The sequence below is a fragment of the Dipodomys ordii genome, unplaced genomic scaffold, assembly GCF_000151885.1.
Source record: "Dipodomys ordii isolate 6190 unplaced genomic scaffold, Dord_2.0 Scaffold6, whole genome shotgun sequence".
Taxonomy (NCBI): Eukaryota; Metazoa; Chordata; class Mammalia; order Rodentia; family Heteromyidae; genus Dipodomys; species Dipodomys ordii.
In genome coordinates this window covers 655,368-677,506 of record NW_012267222.1, presented here as the reverse complement: position 1 = coordinate 677,506, position 22,139 = coordinate 655,368, and the positions used below count along the sequence as shown (strand labels likewise).

The 22,139-nt window shown below is 59.0% G+C and overlaps 1 protein-coding gene across 1 annotated transcript in view; it reads right to left on the bottom strand.

Annotated features, from left to right (window-relative positions):
- Positions 1 to 2,577: 2,577 nt before the first annotated feature.
- Ski (SKI proto-oncogene) overlaps positions 2,578 to 22,139 on the bottom strand; it is a gene marked incomplete at its 5' end in the record, with an annotated part of 69,144 nt that continues 49,582 nt past the window's right edge. The window contains 6 exons of the mRNA XM_013031453.1: positions 2,578 to 5,853; positions 6,323 to 6,553; positions 7,607 to 7,899; positions 8,015 to 8,277; positions 8,891 to 9,006; positions 9,082 to 9,201. Of these exons, the coding sequence (XP_012886907.1) occupies positions 5,665 to 5,853; positions 6,323 to 6,553; positions 7,607 to 7,899; positions 8,015 to 8,277; positions 8,891 to 9,006; positions 9,082 to 9,201 (1,212 nt within the window). The remainder of the gene's footprint in view (positions 5,854 to 6,322; positions 6,554 to 7,606; positions 7,900 to 8,014; positions 8,278 to 8,890; positions 9,007 to 9,081; positions 9,202 to 22,139) is intronic.

Here is a 22,139-nt window from a genome sequence, read left to right as displayed (position 1 = left end):
GAGGTACCCAGTGCACAGTGCACACACAGGTTGCATACAGGCACCCAGTGCACACACACCCGATGCACACACCCCCAATGTGCACACACAGGTTGCATACAGGCACCCAGTGCACACACACCTGATGCACACATCTGATGTGCACACACAGGACGCACCCAGTGTGCCTAGGCACACACAACCTCCTAGGTGTGCAAGGCACCAAATGCACACACACCTGGTGTGCACATGCACCCAATGTGCACAGATGTGCTGCGCAGACACCCACCTCCCAAGGCCAGCAGCACCGGTGTCTGGAGGGGCTCTCAAACTGGATGCCCCAGGAGCAGGCCTCAGGAAGGGGTTAAGTAGAGAGCCCTGTGCACCCCCTGCCCTGGTATGACCCTTAGGAGCTGCCTTGCAGGGCGATCAGGGGGCCTGCCATAAGGGGTGACCTGGATGTGGATAGGTACTGCCAGCAGCATGGGCACCGGGCACGGGCGCCAGCAGCAGTCACTGGCTGGAAGGCCTTTGATCTCTGCAGCCTGAGCTCTGGGAGCAAGTTGGCGGTCAGTCCTACATCCAACCAAGCTGGGCAGACAGAAGCCACTTCCCAGAGAGAAACACACCCCACCCGTGTCTGAGAGTGACCTGGGAGGGGCTGGGACGGACAGGAGGCTCAGGGACACTTGTCTGGTATGGTCCAGGGCGGTCCTGCTTCCCGAGAAGGCTCTCACACTGGGCTCCTGCTTCAGGTGACCTGTCCACTGAGCTCTTAGGAAGACCTCTGTGCAGCAAGAGCAAGGTGGGCCAGAGCCTGCCTCAGCCTCCTGCCAGGGAGAGGGCAGGAAGGCTCGGCCCAGCCTGGCTGGACACCTGCTTCAGGGCTGGGTGCTCGAGGCCCCCGCCCACCTGGCACGGGCTGGGCTGCAGATGGCCATGTGCGTCACAAAGGCCATGGGGGGCAGCCGTGGTGGGCCGGCATCCAGCCCCCTCCCCCTCCCAGCACCCCCGTGGCGGGGCAGAGCTTGGCTGCGGTGGGTGGGTGGGATCTGTGAGGAGGCCTGCAGTCCTCAGAGCCCTCACCTTCCCTCAGGGCAGAGCCAGCCCGGCCTTCTCCTCTTGGGGTCCCTTGGCAGATCTTAGACCCAGGCTGCTGTTCCCTCAGGGCAGGTGGGGCTGTTTCCCCTCATCCAGGGCTGGGGGGGGCGGGACTGGGGGCGCAGGGTGGGCTCTGCTGCTGTGCAGCTGTTCCAGGAACTGGACAGGCAGGAAGGAGGGTGCCTGGCATCCACAGCCCAGATAAGAGCCTGTGTTTTTGGCTGCGGTCAGCGCCCTAGACCACGGGGGTGGGGGGTGGGGCAGACTTGGCTCTAGGAAGGAGACCACAGACGTGGAGGCCATGGCTGTAAGAATTCAGGACCAGCTAGAAGCTCCCCCACCTCACTCCTGTCTCCCAGAATAACCTAAAATACTGGCATCAGCTAGGGGATGGGGTGCAGTCCTGAGCCCAGGGGCCATCTGTTCCCTCCTTGCCCTCCCTACCACAGGTCAGAGGGTTCAACCCCTTCCTTGGGTTCCCTCCCGAAGGCTGGGGCAGCCGCTTCTAGAGGTGCCGCCATACCCCCAATGTGCCAGTCCAAGGGTCCTGGCAGGTCAGGTGTGAACACAACCACGCCGCCTCCCCAGGACCAGCCAGGGACATCCAGCAGCCCTCCTCCCCCTGCCACTGGCCAGCATGGGGAGGCCCAGCAGCTGCTCTCGCTAGTCCTGGAAATGGCTTGGGGCCACAACCTGAAAGGAGCAAGCACCTAGCATCCAGCCCAGCAGGAGCAGCCCTGCCGCCCTCCTGAGCTCACCGCAGGACCTCCCCCGGCTCCATGAGCAGCCAGGACGGCAGGCAACTCTCCTGCAGCTGCTAGGTTGGCCTTAACAGGCAGGACACGCAGGTTCTCTCTGGGAGGTTGGGTCTGGGGGATCCCCAGCCTGGAGAAGGGGGGCTCAGAAGTCTGGCCAACATACTGGACAGAGCTCGCAGGTTCTCTCTGGGAGGTTGGGTCTGGGGGATCCCCAGCCTGGAGAAGGGGGGCTCAGAAGTCTGGCCAACATATTGGACAGAGCTCAGCCCATTTCTTGAACAAGGGACCAAATGGCCCAGACCAGGGGCCAGGCTGTACTGGGAAAGTGGACCTGGGTAGCCAAAGAAAACCAAAAGGTGGTGACTGGCCAGCCAGCTAGAGGCTCCTGCAAAACAGGCTACAAACCCCGAGCCCTGAAGGCTTTGCGGTGGGCCCCATGGGGCGGGGACAGGACACTGGGCTCTGTGCCCCAGTCCTGCAGAAGACTTAGCTCCAGCAGGCACACATGGAGGCCAGGCCAGAAAGTGCCTTGCCCAGCCCTTCTGGGTCCTGTACCAGTCTGGCCAGGGCTCCAGCTCCATCCAACGCAGAGTGACCCGTGGCCCATGTGAGGTCAGAGAGCCAGGGCCACGGTCTGACCTGTGGAGAGGTCTGACCTGCAGAGACCGCCTGCCGCGCCGCGCCGCTGCTCCGCTCCGCTCAGAGGAAGGGCTGTCGGCCCAAGCACGCGGCCCGCCCGTTCTGTCAAAGTCCTTTATTATACAATGGTGTCTGTTTGCGGATCGGGGGCAGGTGGGCAGCAAAGGACTAACAGGTACACAGCGAGATAGATAAATATGCCAAGCCTTTTCTTTTTCCTTTTTTAAATCAGGCATTTATAAACAAGAAAGCATACATTAATTACATAAAAATAGTTTTCGAATAGCAGAGTAAGCCATCATATTGTCGTTAGCAGCATAGGACACGGGAGGGCGCAGGGCTCCGGTGGTTAGAAAGGTGCAGCTGGGGCTTGCTTCCTTAACTGAAAAAAAGTCACTGCGACTCCTGACTTAGAGCGGGAGAGGATGCGGCTCCCCGGCGCTGGCGAGGAGGGGCGGTGGGAGGGAGCGCGGGGACCAACCTGGGTGGAGATGGGACTGGGCGGCGGCCAGGGGGAGGGACGCCACGCAGGAGATGGCCACAAGGCTGCTCGTCCCCTCTGGCAGATGAGCGTTTTTTTCCTCAGTTAAAAACAACCCGGAAAACAAAACAGCTACCAGGTAAGAAAAGTTTCTGAAAAAAGAGCCACCATATACATACATACAACGGTGTAAAATGAAAGGGAACAGAAGTATTTACAGGTGAGTTGTTTTTTCATGGGCCAGCTCTGTAGGAAAGCGGGGTGTCGTGTGTGGGGTTAGCTGCTCACGGATATGAATGTTATTGCTTTGGTTTTTCCCTTCGTTAAAAACCTTTCAGAATAGAAATGAGTAATTAAAGTGATACACAACCATCGCGGTAATGGGTTCACACACAGGGAGTCAACGACCAACGCGATGATAGCAATCTCTCCTCCCTTTCTCTGAGCAAAAAATGAACTTGCAGCCTCAACAAGCACTCTGGGGCCTGGCCCGGCCGCCCCGGCCCACCGTGCCCCGCAGTGGAGCTGCCCGGCTGGCCTGCGGCCAGCTGGGCTTCACGCAGGGCACGGAGCCAGAGAGAGCAGAGCTGCCCAGGAGGCCCAGAGCTTGAGCCGCTGGTCAAGTTCCCACCGTCGGAAGGCCTGGGGGAGCCGTGGGAGCTGTGGCCTCGGTGGGCTTCCCGGCCAGGTCTAGCTGCACACCGAAGTTCCTGCTGCATTGCTAGCGCTAGGCCCAGGGGCCGGGTGTGATGGTGACAAGAGGCGGGGCGGGGAGAGGCTCTGCCCGCCGCTGCGGAGCGGAGCGTGCCCCTCTGGAGCTAAGACTCAACCAGGGCCTGGCTCAGGGCCATCTCCAGACGTGGTGACAAGGACGCCACACACAAGCACGCCAACACATTTAAAGCTTTGCTCCAACTAAACCATTTAGTTCTCCTTGAAGAAAGGACTGAAAAAACACAACTCAGAAAAACAAGGCCGAAAGCCGCATTCTGCACGCTGCGTAACAGATCCGACCCTTTATGACACGGTAGTAACGCCACGGGTGGGCGCCGAAGAGGCATGACATCCCATGCATACAGGTTTCATAACCACAAAAGAAAAGCAAAAGCAAAGATTCCCAAACAAACGCTGCGCATACACGATGTCCCTTTTGCATTGCACTTTAGAAGGCGGAGGGCCAGCCGCCGCCGAGCCCCCCTCAGTAAACCAAGGGCGAGCCCTGCGGACGGCCCCCTCACCCGCTCCGACGCCAGGGCTTCCTGGTCTGGCTTTGCTCCTCCCCGGTGTGGTGCGCACTTGAGGCTCTTTGTACCTGCGCGGACACTCCGCACTCCACCTTGCTCAGCTCGCGGCCAGGGTGCTGGAAAGACTAAAGCAAAGAACTCCTGTGTGATCTCAAATAAATACCGCCACTGAGGGGGAGGGGAGGGGGAGGGGGAGGGCGCGGCGGCCTCCTGTCTACTGGAAAATTGTTTTTCAAGCTTGGGCATAAGAAACCTTATACAATTTGCATGAACAGTTAAGAGTAAACAAGACTATTTGGAATAAATGCAAGTAACGTATTCTGACAGTGGCAGATTTCAATCGCTACTGAAGACGGTATTTTTGGGGGTAAAAAGACATGAGTCAGGTTTGCTGTACAAGACGCTGGAAGGCACAGAACGACCCCCAAGTTCAGTTTCTGCGTTTTCGTTTTCTTGTGATTCCCTTGTTCAACCAAGCACCAGAGGGGATTTCTAAGCACTCGAGCACTTAGGGTTTGAACTGCTCTAGAAATCGGTAAAAACCTCAGTTAACTGGGGAGTAAAAAGAGAAGGGAAGGTTTTTGACAAAGTGCAGTTCTAAACATACGTTTAAATGAATGAGTAACAAAAAAAAGTGATGTAATGCTATTTGTTCCAAAGCTGCAGCCTCAGCCCGGCGATGGGAATGGGCGTTGTGAGCCAAAGTGCCGAGAGCTGGGGGTCAAGGGGCGCGTGTTCCCGGGCTGGTCCCAGCGGCGGAGGCGGGCACGGGGCGCTGGGACGTCTCCGTTGTCCCCCCCCCCCCCACGGCTCCTGCGCAGCTCGGCCTCCGGGAGCCCGTGGAGCGGCGGCCGGGCGGCGGGGCGGGCGGCGGTAAGGCGGGCAGTGTTCGGCTCATCTCGCACGCGGCACTCGACCTGCTCTTCCTGGCGGAGCAGGAAGACCCGGGCCCTTGTCGCTGAAAAAATAAACTCTGAAGAAAACCCTTGCTGCCCTTGTGCGGCCGCGGGCACAGATGAGCGGTGATGGCTTCCCAGGCCCCAGGGCGGGCCTCCAGACGGTGTGGCGTGTCAAAGCCTATGAAAGTTAGTCACTAAAAAACGTGTTGATTTTTCTGAGTATCAAGTCTCCTTATTGGTTTTAAATAGCTTATAACAAAAGTGTAAATGTTAGAATGTTCTGGCAAGCAGAGATCCAGCCACAAGCCACCGTGCTGGCGTGGACTGGCTGCAGCTAGGGACACAGCTTGCTTACTTGAACTTGGCCAGTAGAAAATTTTGCAGTGGATTCCAAAAGTGTGTGGTTACAAACACTCGTTTGGTAATAGGCACAGTAGAGACGTTGTGCTGGGTGGCTGCGGGGGCGGGGCCGGGCCTGGGCAGCGCCGCCCGCTGCCGTCCGCCCACCGGGCCTGAGCTGGGGGTCAAGCTGGAGACCACGCCGCCGGGCGGCCGCGCCAGGGCTAGGGCTCCAGGTCGGTGCTGCCCCCGCCACCGGTGTGCTCAGGCGGCGGCCGTGGCCACAGCTGCTCCTGCAGCTCCTTCACCACCTTCTCCAGGTGCTCACGGGCCTCGCGCTCCCGCAGCAGGTCAGCCCGCAGCTGCTCCCGATCCGCCTCTGCATGCTGCAGCTTGGCCTGCAGGTCCTCGATCTGAAAAGGATACCAAGAGTCAGCCGCACACTGCCCACCGAGCAATGCCACCCACTTCTAGAAAGGGGCCCTACCTTCCTGTGCTGGACCCTGCTCTGCCTGTGCCCTGAACCAAGACCGGGTCCAGCCTGCCAGAATTTACCCGCCTCTGCCCGAGACAGACGCCCAGCGGGACGGGGCGGCTCCCCGCACTGAGGGCAGCAGAGCCTCCCTGACTCAGGCCAGTGCACTGTGGCCTCCCAGGACTCATGCCCGGGGCCGGGAGGGGAGGGTGGCGTGACCAGGGAGGGCCTCAGTGGGTGGCACCCGGGCCATACCATGGCTCGCTGGGGATGGTGTGCTCGGGCGTGTGGCTGTGGGACATGTCACCGTCCAGCTGGCTGTGTCACAGGCTCGGCCGGGCCCCGTGGCGGTGGGGACACGGACGACCTGGGCTGAAGGGACGGCTGGCTCTGTGCCTGCCCCGTACCTGAGCGGAGTACTTGGCGCGCAGACGGCCGGCCTCGCAGCCCTTGTCACACACTCGGGCCTGCCGCGCCTGCTCCAGCTCCCGCTTCAGGCGCACCCGCGACTCGTTGGCCTCTTTCATCTTCTTCTCGTTCTCAGCTCGGAGGCGCTCGATCTCCTTCCTCAGGCTCCGCTTGGCCTCCGTGGCTTCCCGCAGCTTCTCTTTCTTGGCCACACGCAGGAACTCCAGCTCCTGAGAGAGGGGCTCAAGGTCGCTGCCGGCCCACTCGGAGCCCCTTCAGGCCACGCATCCTTCCACCTGGCTTCCTGCCCACCCTGCCCTCCTCCTCTCAGTGCCCCCAGGACCTCAGCAGCCAGCTTCGGAATGCCTCCTCTGGGATGCCAGCCGAACCCCGGGGCGGCCACTTTGGGGTAGGTTACCCCCTGCACCAGCCTTGGCACAGCCTGCTGCCCTTCCCCCGAGCGTCAGAACAGCGGTGACTCATGCCCCCGCCTCTGAAAGCACATGTGGGAATCACACCTTTGCCAAGAAGTGGGGACAGCGGGGACAGCCGACAGTAGCTGGGGCGAGTGACTGAGACGCTCCCAGGAGAGCGAGTGTGTGAAGTCCTGCAGCCCCAAGACTCACAGGGTTGTGTTGTGCTAAAGCCCACGCGTGTGGAGCTGCCAGACACAGGCTGCTATGTGACTTGGGCCATGGGGGGAGAGGGGAGGCGCGCGCCAGGGACGCCAGGCCGGCCAGCCCTGCCCTCTTACCCCCCGCCCCCCAATGGCTGCACACTTACAATCAGAAACAACCATGTAAAAAGGAGGCACCAGAGTGGAGCTGCCGAACCACACGCGGTGACGTGGGCCGGGCTGGCAGGAGTGTGCGGTAGGGGCCGTGTCAGAGTGCTCTGCTACACTGACTCCCTGGAGGCTTTGCGAGCGGGGCGGCCGCTCGGTGTGAGGCCGCTGGGCGGAGGAACAGACACAGCCAAACCCGCTGTGAGAGCTCTCCCTGGGAGCGCCAAGGGGCTGCTGGACATCAAGATGGCCACAGTGGCCTGGCGCACGGGGCACGGGGTCACGCAGAGGTCAGCCTGAGCACAGCTAGTGAGACCTCATCTCAACCATGAAGCTGGCACACACTGGCAGTCCCAGCTACTCAGGAGGCCCCAGGCTGGGGATGTGGCTCCGTGAGAAAGTGCCCTGTGTGGCTGGGTCACCTGGCCGTCCCCCCTCCCCCCCTCCCGAGGTTCTCCCGGTCAGTGGGAGGAAGGCCAAGGCTGGCGCCCACGCTCACCTGGTGGAGGCTGCGCTTGGCCTGCAGGGCTGCGTTCAGCTTCTCCTCCTGCTTCACGCGCATCTTGACCACTTCATGCAGGAACTTCTCTTTGGCTTCCTTGGTGTCCAGGCCGCCCTCCAGGGCCTGCCGCAGGTGCTCCAGCTCCGCCTCCAGCCCACTGGGGGTGTCAGTGTGGGCCGTGGCATCCGGGGCGGCTGCGGGTGGGGCGTGCGTGCCTGGGGAGCTCAGGTCCTTGGCAGAACTGGACGAGGTGAAGGACGGAGAGGACAGCGAGGACAGGGAGGACGTGACTGGGGACAGAGACAGGCCCCGGTCAGCGGTGCCTGGGAGGAGAGCCAGGGTGGAGCCACGCCCACACCTCTGCACCCCAGCCCAGGGTCCCGAGGCCCCCGGGAGCCGACTTACATCCCTCTCTGCTCTCAACTTCCACCTCGGCCTCCGAGTCCTTGTCCTCCTCCGGGGCAGTTGCGGGTGCCAGCGTCTCCGGGGCTCCTGGGGTGTCTGCAGTCAGCTTCCGCTTCCGAGGCTGGACACAAGTGGGGAGAGGCTCGGGAGCTCGGGACACCACAGTGGCGCACGGTGGGCTGCTCACTACCTTCTGCTGGGCTGGTGGGGCAAGGGCCACGTTGGGGGCCACAGCCGTCTCGAAGCTCTTGTAGGAGTAAAAGCTGTGGGGCACACAGGAGGAGGCGTTAGGTCTGCAAGCCTGCCTGAGGCCCCTCCAGCACACAGCCCTAGCCCCACAGCCGGACACCTGCAGAGCTAACGCCTGCCCATGCCAAGGGGAAACACTTTTTCCTTCAACTCTGAATCCTATTCTTTTTTCTATTTGTTCCCCCAGTCCTGGGGCTTGAACTCAGGACCTGGGCACTGTCCCTGAGCTGCTTTTGCTCAAAGCTAGCACTCTACCACTGAGCCACCTCCCCAGCCTAGGTTTTCTTTCTTTTTTTTTTTTTTTTGCTGGTACTAGGCCTTGAACTCGGGGCCTCCAGTTCTCCCTCAGCTCTTTTGCTCACAGTTCCACCTCTCGAATCTCGTTTGGCTTGCTGGCCGGAGGTGGAGTTTCACGGAACCTTTTCTGAAGCCCCAGCTGGCTTGGAACCTCACTGCTCAGAGGCTCCTGAGAAGCCAGGATTATAGGCGTGAGCCACCGGCGCCTGGCTTCCGACTGGATCTCAATGTCAAGCTTCACAGACTGAGACCCACAAATGCTGGGGCCCGGAGCAGGCTGGCGCACGAGTGGAGCGTGCCGTTGCGGGCGGGCAGCCGCGCGCATCTCACCTGTCGCGGATCAGGGCTGGGAGGTGTGGGGAGATCTCCTTCTCGCTTGCGGAGACTGCGGGGGACCAGGGTCGGAAAGCAGAGAGGCGCTGGCGAGGGTGAGGGCAGCCGAGGCTCTGCAAGAGACTGGTCTGTGAGTGTCAGCCGAGCCGAGCCCTCCTCCCAGGACTTCCAACAGCCCCCCCACACACCTTGTTGGAGGAAGCAGCCAAGGTCCGCAGCCAGCTGGGTTGCTTGTCCTTCTCAGAGGATGCGGGGCACTGGGAAGAGTCATCGGGTTTGGGTCTCATGGGGGCTGGGGGCTCGGAGACCTGTGACGAACACACAAGCTCTGTTGGCCCCTGGGGCCCTGGGGCGGGGTCTCTCCTCGCACGCCTGTGAGCACACGCATGCCCCACCATGCCTAGAGTGCACAGAACCAGACCTGCCCCTCCTCGCCGCGGGGCCACACGTGCAAAGGTAAGCCTGATGCTGCCGGCGAGAGACAAGTCACCCCGAGAACAAAGCCGATGTTGTTGGCAGCTATGAGGTGACCTCACTCCACAGCTGCAGAGGCTCGGGGTGGGGTGCAGATGAACACTCCGGCCCCCACAGAGGCTCCGCCTGACTCTAATGTCCCTTGACCTCCAGGGCTGGCATCGTGCTCTTGGCCCAGTGAGCTCCCATGATGCCTCACCAGAATGCGACCCTCACTGCACCCCAACAGCAACTGCATGCACCCAACCCGCTGGAGGGCTCCATGGGCAAGGCTCAGAAGGGGCCTGGGAAGGGAGTGGCCCAGTCGGTGAGGGCGGGGTACAGCCCTGGTCCAGAGGAGGGGCACACACTCAACACGCCCCCCCCCAAGCCAGGGAAGTGGGGGAGCCTGAGACTTCCCGTAAACACCACCCCTCAGGGATGGTTCATCTGCAGGAGAATGAGGACCTGGGGGCTCGGGAACACAGCAGCCTTCACTACACAGGCCGGCAGGAGGCCAGTCTGAGCAGGGGCCAACCATGAAATGACCTGTGGGAAAGTGGCAGAGGTGGAGCCTCAGCCAGGCCTGGAGGGCAGAGGCAGACAGAGGTCCCGGCCTTCCCCGGAGCACTGGAGACAGCACCCTGGGAGAAGTGCCTGATGGGGTGAGGAAGGAAGGGCCTGGCTGCCCGAGGGGAGCGGAAGGGAGCAGTCAGCCGGTCACCCCCTCTTGAGCTGTTTCCACGGGGGGGGGGCCAGGAGGCAGGCAGAGGCGCGGTGCGAGGGGCTGAGGGGTACCCCAACCCCTGGGCGGCGGCAGGGAAAGGAAATGACCATGGAATGGCCCTGGGGTCTCAGGCCAGTGCTGGGGGGGGGCCCCCTGCACACAGCCAGGCATGCCTGCTGGGGCAGGAGGCTAAGGTGGCAGTCTGGGAAGAGGCCAAGGGGGCGGACACCAGAGGGTGGGGCTTCCTGTCTGAGCAGTCGCCTGAGCAGGTGGGAAAGTGAGCTGTTCTCACCAGAGGAAAGCCGCAAGACCCAGCCCGGCCCCGTGCCCACGCCAGAAACCTCAGAGGCCCGGAGAGAAGCACCCGGCCCCGAGTGTGTGGTGCGCCCACCCCAGGCTGGCCACCCGCCCCGCGCCAGCTGTGCCCGTCCCGGCTCTGCTGGATGGGCACCCAGTCACCCCGAGGAAACGGCTGCTCCAGCTGGGGCCCCCCAGCGGCTGAGACAACGCTGAGGTCATCTGGAGAGCGCCTGTGGCCCGCAGCACTCTTCCAGGTAGCATGGGGCTCATTCTCAAGGCCTGGGGGGGACAGGGACTCCATCTCCAACACCGGTCACAGGGAGCCCGGGCCCCCAGGAGCAGGCCGCCCAGCAGGCCCGGGCCCCAGGCAGCAGGCCGTGGGGTCAAATCCGGGCCCAACGACAGACCACCGTACCCCTCCTCTTCTGGGAAGACCAGTTAGCACCAGTCACCTCCGGGTGCGTTTTTTCAGGCCGCAGCCACCAGAGGCGGTTCTGACGCAGACCGCGGGGCCAGGACCCGTGGTCAGCTGCCCACGGGGGGAGGGGGCGCTGGGGGCCATGCTACCCAGTGCCGTTCACCCCGGGCTCTTGATGGAGAATCGTTGTCCCCCACACCCTTCAATACACACTGACAGCAGCAGGAGCCACCAAGAATGAGCCTGAGACTGTGCCCACGTGCCACGCGCTGGACAAGGGCTACACTCAGCCTCCAGGCCCCTTCAAAGTTGGGGAGACCTCACGTGAAGCCCTGAACGGGGAAGTGGCTGCAGAGCAGGGAAAAGCCCAGCAGGGCCTCCTCGCCGTGGCTTGTGTAAACTGACCCAGGGCCTGCAGATGGCTGAAAGGAGCAAGGGGGTAAAGGGGGTGGAAGGACACTCTGGGTGCACACCAGGGTGTCGCTTAAAGGGCCCCGGAGATGGGCAGGACCCCACATCCACAGGGCCTGCCCCTCCACCTCCACGGCCACAAGCTGCAGTGGACACGAGCGAGATGTGCCTCCGGGCACTCCAGCACCCACCTCCCCCAGCCAAGTCACGCCTGCGTTTACCAACACCGAACATTCACCACAGACACGCGCCAACACCGTTGAACCAGGGCCTCCTCACTGGCTCTCTACCACTTGAGCCACTCCTTCACTTCCAGCTTTTTGCTGGTTAACTGGAGATGACAGTCTCACGGACTTTTCTGCCTGGGCTGGCTTCTAACCACAATCCTCAGACCTCAGCCTCTCGAATAATGAAGCCACCCAGCGCCCACCACAGACCAACAGGGGCTCCTACACAGCCTGGGCTGTGCACGCCAACTCCCGGACGCATGCTGGCCAGTGTGCCACTGAACAGAGGCCGCTGGACCAGGGCAAGAACACCGCGGACAGCAGCAACTCCACCCATGAGCCTCTGGGGAACAGCCACAGCGGCAGGGCCCCCGTGGCCCTGCAGCAACTGCCCTGTGAATATAAGGTGTTTCAAGTCCAAAGAAGCCTCCAAGAAGACCTGTCTGTGCCTCTCCTGAGAAGCCACAGCACACAGCTGGTGCATACCACAGATACACCACCGATATCACCACAACCACACCACCAAGATCACCACCACCATACCACTAAGATCACTACCACCACCACTGTGCACACACAGCCACACCACAGAGATCACCACAACTACTGCCGCCACTGTGCACACACAGCCACACCACAGAGATCACCACTGCCACTATACACACAGCCACACCAGATACCACCACCGCCACCATGTACACACAGCCACACCACAGAGATCACCACAACTACTGCCGCCACTGTGCACACACAGCCACACCAGAGATCACCACTACCACCACTATGCACACACAGCCACACCACTGATACCACCACCACTGCCACCATGCACACACAGCCACACCAGAGATCACCACCACCACTGTGCACACACAGCCACACCACAGAGATCACCACAACTACTGCCGCCACTGTGCACACACAGCCACACCACCGAGATTACCACCACCATGCACACACAGCCACACCACTGAGATCCACTGGTACTGCAGCAAGACCACAATTCAGAGCGCCACCAAGCTCCCTGGCAGGGTGACGAGGAGCCATCAGAGGTCCTTGCCACCCTAGCTGTGCTTCAGACTGCCCACTGAGGGCAAGGTACACCTGGTCCCCTCAAGCCTGGCTACAGGCCCAAGCATGTTCTGAACCACTGCCCAGAGACCACGGGGGCCGAAATATGGTGAACCCAAGGCTGCAAGTGCCGGCTGTTTCCAGCCAGCACCTGGCCTCAGCACCTCAGATGACACCGAAGCACGAGGAGCAAAGGGAAATAGAAAAGCAGAGCTCTATCCACCTAAATAAAACCGTATCCTCTGAAACGTTTGTGCTCTGCGCGGTGGTGCGTGCTGTCATCCCAGCAACTGGAGACTAAGGCAAGCTCTGTAAGTTTCAGACCAGCCTGTGCCAGAGAGAAAGCTCCAGACAGGACCAAGAGTAAGACCCTATCTCAAAAAAAAGACAATCGTGTTTCCATGAAGCCTTTCTACTGAGACAGGCACCAGTGGCTCACTCCTGTAATCCAAGATGAGATCCCTAAGCCAGCCTAAACCTGAGATTTATCTCCAATTAACCAGCAAAAAGCCAGAAGTGGAGCTGTGGCTCAATGGTAGAGCAAGCATCAGCCTTGAGCCTAAAAGGCAAAGAGAAAGTGTAAGGACCCGAGTTCAAGCCCCAGTACTATCTCAAAACAAATGTTGTACTTCAAAGTACTCCATCAAGAAAGTGACAAAATACCTACAAGAACTGGAAAGCCTGTGTAAACCCCCATGTCTGACACAAAACAAGAAAAATTCCTGCAACTATGCACTGCAAAACCACCGAATTAAGCAGCGGCCACAGGGAGTGGAGGAATGGTAGCTGGTAGAGCCTTAGCCAATGAGCAAAGGTGCCGAGTACCAAGTCTGAGTCCCAACATAGGCCTTGGCGTCCTGACATCCAATCAACACTGGAAAGGGCTTAGCGTGCCTGCTGGGAAGGCCCCAAGGCTCCACCTCACCCTGTCCCAGCCCCCACGCCACAAGACTGATCCAGACTACAGCCACCACAGGCGATGGGGCAGGGCGCAGGTGCCCCATCGTTTGAGCCCAGCGGCAGAGCCCTTCCCTAGCTAGCAAGGTGGCCCCACACACGTGTGAGCCCGGTTACCTCACTGGCACCCACGCAGCTCAGAGAACACGGACAGGGTAGGTGTGTGCAGTGAGCACGTCCGCTGCGCTCTGGCAGGGTGGGATGCTTCAGCGGAATGGGGCAGCTCTGGCACGTGGCCACAACCTGCACGGAACCCTGGTCACAGCAAACACATCCACACAAAGCCATGTGCTTGGGGGGGGGGGCACAGCTCTCCACACTCAGGTTCACAGGGGGACAGGGAGCGAGCACAGCCCCAGGAGGCAGGGGCTGTAGCCGCTGCGGCAGCTGTGAAGAGACCTCCCCCCAGTACACACGCCAAACGGCCAACCAGGGGCTCCGGGAGGACAGAGGCACATCACTGTCCTTCCCGCAGAAAACGCTGCAGTGGGCCGGGCGCCGGTGGTCACACTGTAATCCTCCTACCTACTTGAGAGGCCGAGATCTGAGGATCATGGTTTGGGTAGCAAAGCCCATGAGACTCTTATTTCTAACTGATCCCAGAAAAAGCCAGAAATGGCGCTATAGCTCAAGTGGTAGAGCAAAAGAAGCTGAGGGACAGTGCCCTCCCTGGGTTCAAGCCCCAGGACTGACCAAAAATAAATCAAAATAAAGATGTCTTATACATTAGCAAAACCAGGTCTCTGTACAACTAAGTATTTTATAACATCAACATTGCAAAGATGCAAGAAATAGGATTATTTCCCTTTGTTTGGAGGCAGAACCTCACTCTGTTGCCCTGGTTGGCTGGCCTTTAACTTGCAAACCTCCTGAGCCTCAGCCTCCTCCTCCCGAGTGCTAGGGTTACAGGAATGTATCAATATACACTAGGAATCTTAATAAAACACGTCTATTTTCTAATTTAAAGTCCAAATTAAAAAGCAGCTCTTTTTTTCTCAGCAGGCATAAGTCATCATGGAATTCAAGGAAGTAAGATTTATTTCCAGCGCAGATTTGGAACTGAGATAGGAGCCAGCACTTACACCATCCGCAGATAGGAGCCAGCACTTACACCATCCGCAAGTCTAGCTGAAGAAGAACAAAAACATGCTTGGGTCAGGCATCAGTGTAATCCTAGCTATTCAGGAGGCTGAGATCTGAGGATTCTGGTTTGAAGCCAGCCTAAGCAAGAAAGTCTGCAAGAATTTTATCTCCAGTTAACCACCAAAAAGCCAAAAGTGGAGGTGTGGGTCAAGTGGTAATCATGCCAGCTTTTACTGAAAGTAGTTCAATGACAGAAACAGGCCCTGGATTCAAGCCCCAGTACACACGCACGCACACACGCACCACTTAGAAAAAGTTCACACTAAACCAAGATGTCTCCAGATGTGAACAGGAGCTGCAAACCAGCAGGTAAGGATACAGAACAGCCAGATATCACCAGGTACAGTAGTTCACGCCTATACTCCTAGCTACTTGGGAGATAAGGAACCACTGTTTGAGGTCAGCGATTTGTGAGGCTCCATCTCAACAAAGCCTGGGCACATTGGCACACGACCGCCACACCCAGCAACACAGTAAGCACCAGTGGGAAGATGACAGCCCAGACAAGCCCAGGCATAAAGCGAGACCCCACTTCAAAAATAACCAGCGCAAGGATAGGCTGCCCAGTGCGCGCCAGGCCTAGGTGCACGGGGGTGGGGGTGGGGGCTGCTCCTGCTCCTCAGCCAGCCTGTCAATACTGTGATTTTCTCATAGAAATGTTACAGTGAATGGAGCTTCAAAACCAGCCCCTCCCTACGCCGCCTCTGGGAGTCACCTGGGACTGTGAAAGGGACAGCACCTCAGATGTCAGTGTCCTCTGGCATCAAGCAATGCTCCCCAGCAAAAGGGACCGAGAGGTAAGTGAGAACCAGGGCAGTCTGCATGCTGTGGCTGCCTTGGCTGTCCACGGGAAACCTCTAAGGTCAGAAGGGACCAAGTCCCCACACATATCTGGGATTCTGCAGAGATTCAGGACCCCTAGCAGGAAGATGGGCTCTGGGTAGAGGAGAAAGCCCCCTGGGGTCTCTAGGCTCTGTGCTCCCAGGCAGGCCCACGCTCATGCCCCGGAGCTCCAACGTGGCTGGGGGACCAGAAAGTGGGCCAGGCAGAGTAGATCCTGGGGTCAATTCTGCTGACACAGAGGGATCCCTGGCACAAACAGAGCCAACAGCGAGATGAGAAAGACATCCAGTAAGACCAAGGGATGGGAGACGGGAGAGCGAATAAAACAGCCCTCCCAGAAAATTTGAGAACACAGCAGACAGGGTCACAGCCTGACAGAAGATGGTTGTGTGAGACAATCTAGGAATAACTGAAGCAGGCCCCAGTCCTGGGCACAGCCCTGCCTGGCTTCAAGCAGGCTGGAGAGATCAGTGGGTCCTGAGCTGGTCGCCACCTGAGGGCGGGCCTGCGGGGGAGCAGCCCGAGGCCACGCAGCAGCTGCGGTGGTACAGAACAGAGTCCTGCCCCTTCTTTGCACCTTAACCACCCCACACAGCTCAGCTTTACTGCTCCAACTTAACCAAGTCCCTGGCAAGGACCCATTCAACTCTCCACCAAGAGTAGAGTTCCTTCTGAATGGTGGTCCCTGGGTAGTGTCAAGGCAGGAAGGGGGCTCCGAGGACCTCAGGCGGACCCCAGCTTAAGCTGTCAGGGCCCAAACAGCACCAACAACCAATCCCACGGTAGCGGATGCGCTACTGGGCAACTGCAAGTTCTTTGGGGTAGATGCTACCTCCTCTGGGAGGAGGCTCTGCACATCCCACCCCCTAAAAGACCCCCCCCCCGCCCCGCAGTGCTCCTGCCCTGAGGCCTGGGCGCCTAGCCTGCACACCACTTTCTTAGCAGCCAGCAGACCAGGAAGCCCCCAGCTCACACCAGGACCGGCACGAGGACCCTCCTCTGTCCCTCAGGTATGGGTCCCAGCTGGGGCACAGCGCACGTGGGTGCTCCCGGACACGTCAGGAAGGCTCCCGTGTCGCAAAGGCCATCTCGGGCAGAGCAGCCCTCGCCAGCCACAACCGGGCGTCCAAACGGACATGGCACGGAAAGCGAGCCATGTTGCCGCCATGCGGGGAAGGCAGCAGCAAACCCCGGCTGACCATAGCAATTCCGTAGCAAGTGCCTGGTGGGCAGCAATGCAGTCACCCGCACGACAGAGGTCTGAGGCTTCCGCAGGCAAAGCTGCCACCTGGAGACCCAGGCTGGACCCCCCGGACCCCACTGCGGAAAGGCTTTCTGACGGGCCGACCCCAGGCCCGGAGGCAGCAGGCCTCGCTGCACAGCACGTCCCGCAGGGTGCTGGCTCCTCTCTGCACTGGGTGGACAGGGAGTTTCCGCTATCCGCCGTCTACGGGCGGACCCTGCTGTCCTTCACCGGGACCTGGCCCGGCTGGAGCCATAGGCCTTTTGTGAAGATTCTACGGCACTAATGTCACCCAGCTGTTTTTGTGAGTACCGTTCAACATGTCACCCGTGACAATGCGCATTCTGTGTCACACTGAGTTCACCTGTTTTCTGACTAATGCACTACAGTGGAAGCAGATCGAATTTGGAAAACAACTCCAACCCCCAAACAAGACAGAAATGCCAATGCTGAAGCCTGACTTCCATTTTCCTTTCACTTAGGCTGTCTCTGGTTCCTTCCATGCTGCTAGTGAGTGTTCTCCGAGCACACCAGGGGCACCGAGACCCTGCCTGCACCCTCGCTGCAGGGCGCTGGGCACTCTCCTCCCCTGGCAAGGGGACCTGAATGACAATTTTTTCTTTCTTTTAGAAGCCCAGGCAGGGGCTTGGGACTCTGGGCAGGGCATGGCGCTGGCTCTGGCTCTGTCACCTTTGGGAAGCGAGGTGTGTGTGTGGGGGGGGGGGGGGTTTCTGCTTCTGGGCCACTCAGCAGGACTGCAAGATGAGGCTGAGCACCAGGACAAGGTGTGGTCAACCTCTGGGCCCCATGAGGACACCAGACACGTCTCCTGACCCCACGACTCCCACGACGTGGGCCTGGTGTTCACACTAGCACCACCCTCACAACAGAGACCCCAGTTTCATACACAGTAGGTGGGAAGCCCCCAAATGGATGACACAGGGTATTCCTTTTATAGTCCCCGAAAAATAACCAGTAAAAAGGCTTAAAACACGGAGACGAGTCCCGAGGGCCGCGCGCAGCGCGTGCACTGGCAGCCGGGTGTGCTTCCACCCAGGCTCTGGGGTAGGGGTGGGGGTTGGGGTGGGGGAGGGGGTGCTCTGCAAGAGACCTCCTCCTTCCCAGCCCCTCTGCGGCTCCCAGCAGACATTCCATCACGATGACTCGCCCTCAGGCAGGGCAGCCTGTAATGGACGCCTGGCTGCCTGCCACCCCTCAGCAGAGAGGAGAGAGACAAACAGGCCCGGCCTTCCCGGCCAGGACTGGAGGAAACGCTGCTGAGAGGAGGACTGCAACCCAGGAGGCACAGGACGCCGTGGTCGCTGTTCTTGGAAGGCTGATTCACCAAGAATGGGACTTAATTAAGTGTTCCATGGGGATGGCAGGGGTGAGGCTCCAGGAAGCACCCCTCAGGAGGTACCACAGGGGGATGAACAGGCCCCCCAGGCCTGCCTCAGTCCCAGCCCACACAGCCCTGCTTCATTCACCCAGACCAGGGGCAGGGGTCAGTTCTGGTAAAGAGCCCAAGGCCTTGCTGCCTCCAGGACTGGACTTCCTTGCCAGCATCGACAAGCAGCTGTTTCTGGTTTTCAATCACCTCTAGAGGACATAGCACGAGGACATAGCTGCGTAACCAGAGGTACGCGGACCTGAGGGGGCAGCGGGGTGACCCAAGCCCCCTGATCCCTAAGTACATGCTCTGCTGGCCCCATGAGCAGGGCCATAGCTTCTGATGGGGAGGGGAGGGTCGTCTTGGGTGCTGAGTCCCAACAGGTAGCACAGCCAAGGGCTTTTCTCTGCTCAGTGTCCATTCTAGAAGACAGAATACACCCAACCATAGCCTCACTTCTCCAGGAGTGGCCAAGCCCACTGGGTTTCCATGAAAACATAGCCTGTTTGCTCAACCTCCCTGTCTTCCCACGCATGAAGGCGTGGGTCAATTCATGTGATGAGTTATGCTCACAGCTCAGTGACAGGAACATGAGCTGTTCAGAGACCTGGAGGAGGGGGCAGGCAGTACCCAGGGGCCTACAGAAGGTCGAAGATGGGCTGGGAGGGTGGCTTAGTGGTAGAGTGTTTGCCAAGCATGCATGAAGCTCTGGGTTCCATTCCTCAGTAACAAATAAGCAGAAAAAGCCAGAAGTGGTGCTGTGGCTCAAGCGGTAGAATGCTAGCCTTGAGCTGAAGAGCTGAGGGACAGCGCCCAGAGTTCAGGCCCCACGACCGACAACGACGACGACGACGACGACAACAACAACAAAGAATCCCCACATAATAGCACACAATCTGTGATCCCAGCGTGGAAGGGCTGAGGCAGGAGAATTCAAGACCAACCTGGGCCTTGAGAGCCTGTCTTAAAAATAAAAAAATTCTGAAGTACTTACTTAAAAAGAAGTGGCCAGAAGGAATGGGAAGGGGACACACAGAGCCCCCCTGCCCCCCGCCCCGTGCTAGGAGGAGCGCTGGTGTTTAGAAGGAGCACACCTGGAGATTCTGAGGGTGTCTGGCTTGTCCTCCAGCCAGGAGGACTTCCATGTAGCCCAGAAGAGAGGGGGCTGTCTTGTGACCAGACATGCACAGACAAGCCCCAGATGCATGCTCTGTAGAGCCTGGGGAGCGCACGACTCTGCTCCCTTCCCCAGGTGGAGCAGTGACAGCCAGGCAGGAAGCAGAGCTCCTCCCAGAGGAACCCGACCAGCAACTGCCCAGGACCCCTGCCATGCTCCCCACTGAAGCATCTGAAGGCCTCCACATATCTCCTCGGTGGAGATTTTCCTGCCCCAGGAAAACACATGGCTCCATTTCCTGTCCAGAGCCAATACCTTCCTGTCTTCAAATCCTAAATAAAAATATCCCTAAGCTGACTCCACCTGGAAGAGGCCTCTGGCTCTATTCACACGGTGCGGGGCCGGGCCGAGGCCTAAGACTGCTCGGTACAAAGGACCATGTGCATCCTCAGATAAACACAGCATACCCACCTGGGTGCCCAGAGCGTCCTCAGGGGACAGGAGGGCAGGAGGGCTGCTCAGACACCTGCCCCAGAGGTGCCTGCGTGTGGCCGTGAGTGGCCGTCCCTCGGTGCACTTGTTTTTCAATCCAAAGACAAGACTCTCCAGAGCTTCCTGGCAGGCATCTCCTGCCCTGGCTCAACCACCCTGGGACAGCCGCTATGTACAATATGCACACCAACCACCATCCCAGGCCACCTGTGTGCCAAGTGTCTAAGACACAGAGCCTAGTGAGCCCCCGAACAGGTGGGACCAAGTCCCACAGGAAGTGCTCGCCGCTGAGGCCACACCTCCACCCCAAGTACCGGAGGTGATGCCTTTGGGAGATGCCTATGTCGTCCCCCCCCCCAGTGACCTTCCTGAACCAATGACCTATGTTAAAATCCAGGGAGAGAAGGGGGGCAGCAGGCGGGCGGGCAGCACCCCCCCCAATCCTCCTCCAGCCCTGAGTGAGCCAAGGCAGAGGGTGTGCCAAGTGGGTGAGGATGGAGAAGTAGAATGAAACAGCTGAGCTAGCCATGTGTGGCGTTTCCAAATTGTGGTGAGGAACTAGATACATATGCATGCTGGAGGTACAAAACAGGACTGTGCAACCCTGGCGATTCCACAACGAGCTAATGTTCTGAATCTGCATTCGACACCAGCATGCCACAATAGGAACACACGTGGTTTTAAAAAACAAGCGCTCATACTTCTGACTTCTCTCTGTGGACCCGGTGCCTCTGGCTGTGCTTTCACCCCTGCTGTGGGTGAGGGCTCTCCAGGCCCTCGGGTGGGCAGGGGTGCGTGTATGGTGTGGCGCGTGTACAGTGTAGCGTGTGGGTGCCCTCAGTAACAGCTTCCCCAAGTTCTGCGCCCACACTAGCCACACATCCCACAGTAACTGAGGCAGAGGGCCCCCTCCAAAACACAGATTTAGGGCGTGTCTCAAAAAGCGCTAGAGCTGGGCGCTGGTGGCTCATGCCTGTAATCCTAGCTACTCAGGAGGTGAGATCTGAGGATCGCGGTTCAAAGCCAGCCTGGGCAGGAGAGACCGTGAGCTTCTATCTCCAATAAACCACCAGAAAACCGGAAGTGGCGCTGTAGCTCAAGTGGTAGAGCGCTCGCCTTGAGCTGAAGAGCTGAGCGACAGCGCCCAGGCCCAGAGTTCAAGCCCCACGACCGACAAAAAAAAAAAAAAAAAGTGCTCAAGCTGGACACCTACTGCTCATGTCTATAACCCCCCTCGGAAGGCTGAGATCTGAGGACTGAGGTTCAAAGCCAGCCTGTCCAGGTAGCCAAGTCTGTGAGGAGACTCTTCTCTAATTAACCACCAAAAAGCCAGACGTGGTGCTGTGGCTCAAGTGGCAGAGTGCTAGCCCTAAGCACAAAGGCTCAGGAACAGCACCATGACCAGTACCCCTAAAATAGAAAGAAAGAAATTAAGGTGGGAAACAACCACAAGCACCACCCACATACCCATAATGCGCTGGCCTGCACTAAGCCAGGGAGCAGCTGAGGGCTGGGGACACGGCCTGGGCCCGAGGGCCAGACACACCATGGCTGGCGCTGGTCAAAGGAACTTGGAAACAATTTCTTGGAAACAATTTTCTGGTCTGTTAAAAAAAAATCTTCCAAAGGAAAAGTCTTAAGCTCATTTGTTAACACCTTCCACATGCATGTCAAAAAGCCAGCTGACGTCAAGGAAGATGGAAATTCACTGGGCAGATGGGTACACGGAACCTCAGCCATACTGGGAGGGCGGGTTTCCACACACACTGACCCCAGTGCCCCATGTCTACCTGCCCCAAAACACCTACAAGGCCCAACACCAAGTAGCAACACTATTTCACTAGGGAAAAGTTTCTCTCCTCATTACTTAAAAGGACAAAGCATTGGCTTCTTTTATCCATTAGTTCATTCATCTGTTTATTGACTGGCTGTGCCAGTACTGGCCCGTGAACTCAGGGCCTGGGCACTATCCCTCAGCTGTCCCTCTTAAGGTTAACAGTCGACTACTTGAACCACAGCTCCACACCTGGCTATTTGGTGGTTAACTGGAGATAAGAGTCTCAACAGACTTTCATGCTTGAATTGACTTCAAATCACAATCCTCAGATCTCAGCCTCCTGAATAGCTAGGAGCCACTGGTGCCCGGCCACCAGGGGCCTTGATAGAGAAGAACGTGTGTGGCTTCTACACTTTTTGCCTTAGCACTGAGGCAGCAGTGTCAAGAAAACCAGAACCCAAGTGCTGAACCTCCCCCACAGTGCTGAACCTCCCCCCCAGTGCTGAACCTCCCTCCCCAGTGCTGAACCTCCCTCCCCAGTGCTGAACCTCCCTCCCCAGTGCTGAACCTCCCCCCCAGTGCTGAACCTCCCTCCCCAGTGCTGAACCTCCTCCCCAGTGCTGAACCTCCCCCTCCCCCCCAGTGCTGACCCTCCCTCCCCAGGGTTTCAGCATGGG